Raw genomic sequence first — 3,683 nt, 5'->3', positions numbered from 1 at the left:
TAGTCACCGTTCCTCTGAAGAATTGTTGATTCTGATTGGTCAGAAGGTGTTGATTCATTTTCTTCTAAAACTACATATTTATTTTCATTCATACATTCATTTTCTACCGCTTATCCGAACAACCTCGGGTCACGGGGAGCCTGTGCCTATCTCAGGCGTCATCGGGCATCAAGGCAGGATACACCCTGGACGGAGTGCCAACTCATCGCAGGGCACATATTTATTTTAATGCGTTATAATAACAACCTACACAGGAATTTTATCGTTCCTCATCAATTGAATAAAAAAGGTGTAACTATTGATATGGTGGGGATTATTTAGTATATTTATATTTATTTATTATTTAGTACATGACAATAGAAAGTACAATGTCTACTGGATTACTGAAAATATCTGTGAGGAACAAAGATGAGCAAAATTATTTACCTATAACAAAATGCTTTACCCAATAATTTGACTTTTGAAAATTATTTTGCTGTTGTAATATGAACATAAAGAAGGAACAAAATATCAGGGAGTCTTGTATCCTGTTATTGGGTGGATAAGATGTGTCACTCTTTCCTTTGATAGGTCTGACATATCGTTTTAGTTTCCACTGTCACAAATGGAAACATTAATAGGCCAATTACAACACAAAGGGGTTAGCACAATGTGAAAGCATTTCTAGGTCATAATGTTACATCATCACATTGTATTTTTACTGTCATTTTCATTTCTCTTAGTTGCATCAGCAGCATGACAACCTTCAGTGTTCTGCAAGAATGTTCTCCATATATTTGAAGCCACTGTGATTTGGCTTTAAGCATTGTAAACTTGCTGGGGCATGTGAAATCGTCTAAAGAGCAAACTTTCATGTGCTAATGAGAAGAGCACTGATAACTGTTCACCAAATTAGCAATGCGGAAGCCTCACCTTCAAGTTTCAAATATCAAGTAAATCTGGTGTGTAACGGTCTACAGAAGGCCTGTACTATAATCTCAGAGAATGTGTATTGTGTGGGAAAAAGCCCAGACATTTGAGCAGCAGGTAATCTCACTTAAAATCTAACTAGAAACACTAAACTCTTCAAAGTCAAAATAACAAACCCTATCTCACTCAATATTTTTTCACACAACATGTGAGGTGTACGTGCTGGTATTTTGTTGCAGGGGTAATTGTAAAAGACAAAAGTCAATTTAGCAGATAAGGACACTGTCGTTTATATCTTATCCAAAAGTAGACCATTTTTACTTGAAAATTGAACAGATGGTCCAATACTCAAACTTGCATTTTGCATTACATCCTTATATGTATAATGTTAGGTCAATATATTGCTATGTATTTTTTTTATTCATTTACTAGATTTTGTCAAAATCATAAATTTGTGTGAAGGGAAACACAATTATATATTTTTTGCTGTTAATATCAATGTGTATAAATACTTATAAAGCACATTTTAATGTCTGGCTACTGTTTAGTGAAACTTAGACAGTGTTGTGCACAAAGCATCTGACCCCACCCTTGTTTTATTTCACTTCCAATTTTTATTACTGTAAAACCAGTTACACAAATAATACCACAAGAAAAGAAAAAAAGAAAGATGGTGAAGCCTTAAGGCTTCTGTCAACAACTGACATTTACATATTTAATAATTGTTCTGTCAAACATTCATTCATGTGAAATACTTGCTGGGTTTATGTAAACTTGGCAACTTACAACAGAAATCATTATTTTAAAGTCAAACTTAAAAGTACCACAGACAAAGAAGTCGAATATATGCATGTATTGTAAATCTCTTAAGCTATGTGTCTCGCTGGTAACAAACACAAAGATAAGGGCTTGTACATTGTTATTTTTCATTCTTTTTAAACAGCAAATAGCTATTTCTTCAGTGCAGTGAGATTATGCTGATCATTGTAGAACTGGTATTTTAAAAATTCCTAGTTTTAAAAAATAAAAACAATAACTTATTTATGTACATTTCTACTGCACGGTCATCCAGTGCATATAAAATAAGCAATGAAATGGGCCATTGTATACATATTGTGATTTCTATGGCAACATTTTGATGCACTATTTAAAAAATAAAAATAAATCCCTGGCTGTGATTAAAAGCATGTTGAATTTTAAGCAAAGCACAATGAAACACAGCCCTGACCACCCACATCACATCCCCCACTCTATGCAGCCTCATGCATTTCTTCAAGATTTTGCAGGACTGCGTGGCAACCGTTTCCTTGTAAGAAACATATTTCTGTCTCTCTCTAGTCATGGCTGGAAGCAGGATAACCCCAGGCGTCAAATTGTGACCCTATAAGTGTTTAGGAAGGCAAGTCATATCTGTAAACCCCAATGTCGGACTTGTAGTAGACTAATAGGTTTGCCATTCAACCCTAGTCGTCCGATCCCATAATGCAACGACCAAGGGAGTATTTCAGTGTCCCCTCTCCCTCTCAACGGGCTTCAGAAGAACTCAATACTACACAAAAAGGAGACGCGCCCATTTTACATCAACAGCTGCTGCCCTGCGTGCGCGTTTGTGCAGCGACGGAGCAGGACACGTCGTGATTTCTTGGTGTTTTCAGAAGAGTTCATTTGAAGCTTGTTCAGAGCAGTTTGCAGCACTGACCACAGCCCGGAGAGGGTCTCGTCCTCTTCTGTAGCGCGGCGCGGGTGGCGGTCTCAAACACCTCCCGAACGCCTTCTTTAGTCTTAGCTGAACACTCCAGATAGTCGTAGGCACCGATGCGCACAGCCATGGCGCGCCCGTCCTCGCCCTTCACCGGCTCCTGCTTCATGCGCGCTAGCTCATTGCGCACGTTTTCATCGTTGCGCAAGTCCTTCTTGTTGGCCACCAGTATGATTGGCACGTTAGGGCAGAAGTGTTTGACCTCGGGAACCCACTTCTCAGGGATGTTCTCTAACGAGTCAGGGCTGTCCACAGAGAAGCACATTAGTATGACGTCCGTGTCCGGATAGGAAAGCGGTCGGAGCCGGTCGTAATCCTCCTGTCCGGCCGTGTCCCACAGCGCCAGCTCCACTTGCTTGCTGTCCACCTCGATGTCCGCCACATAGTTCTCAAACACTGTAGGGACGTACACCTCCGGGAACTCGTCCTTGCTGAACACGATCAGGAGACAGGTCTTACCGCATGCGCCGTCCCCAACCACCACCAGCTTCTTTCGGATAGCAGCCATTGTACTGGTTCTGTCAAACACTGCAAATAACTAAACAACCTTATTAGATACAAGTGATCTCTCTGCTTTTATTGCGCCGCCATATAATCTACAGTCACTTCCTCTCACAAGGTTGGACCACGACGTTTCCATGAACAGCTGCTGGACAGAACTTCTTTATAAAGCAACCTCGCTGCTTTCTTAATATAGCACTCCAATGGAGAGCAGCACGATGACTTCATGCTTTTAAACTCGCAATATTATTGGTTGAATCAGCAGAGAGGGCGTGGATTATTCTTTCACCACGAGGACTAGAACTGCCGGCCTCTTTTTTTGCGCTTGCGCATGCGCGCATGCCACTTCAAATTACTGTGCACGTTTATTTACAAAAGTATAAACGTTTCACAAGATGATTAATCTAAATGGTAAAAACATACAAAAATGACATCTTGAGGCAAAGTTAGGACAGAAACCGTATTATTTATTTATTCGTAAGAATGCCATGGCTTTATACATATTTTACAACCT

General features: G+C 39.9%; 1 protein-coding gene across 1 annotated transcript; it reads right to left on the bottom strand.

Moving 5' to 3' along the window:
• Positions 1-1,500: 1,500 nt before the first annotated feature.
• On the bottom strand, positions 1,501-3,321 carry LOC132852238 (rho-related GTP-binding protein RhoB). Its single transcript, XM_060879319.1, has one exon. The coding sequence runs from the start codon at positions 3,174-3,176 to the stop codon at positions 2,586-2,588; it is 591 nt and encodes a 196-aa protein (XP_060735302.1). The 5' UTR covers positions 3,177-3,321; the 3' UTR covers positions 1,501-2,585.
• Between the last annotated feature and the right edge of the window lie 362 nt (positions 3,322-3,683).

The sequence above is a fragment of the Tachysurus vachellii genome, chromosome 10 (assembly GCF_030014155.1).
Source record: "Tachysurus vachellii isolate PV-2020 chromosome 10, HZAU_Pvac_v1, whole genome shotgun sequence".
NCBI classification, from domain to species: domain Eukaryota; kingdom Metazoa; phylum Chordata; class Actinopteri; order Siluriformes; family Bagridae; genus Tachysurus; species Tachysurus vachellii.
The sequence above is the reverse complement of the archived record's forward strand: the minus strand, read 5'-3'. Positions and strand labels throughout refer to the sequence as shown.

Coding starts and splice junctions, on each gene's coding strand:
- LOC132852238 (XM_060879319.1), bottom strand. CDS start 3,176: ATGGCTGCTATCCGAAAGAAGCTGGTGGTGGTTGGGGACGGCGCATGC.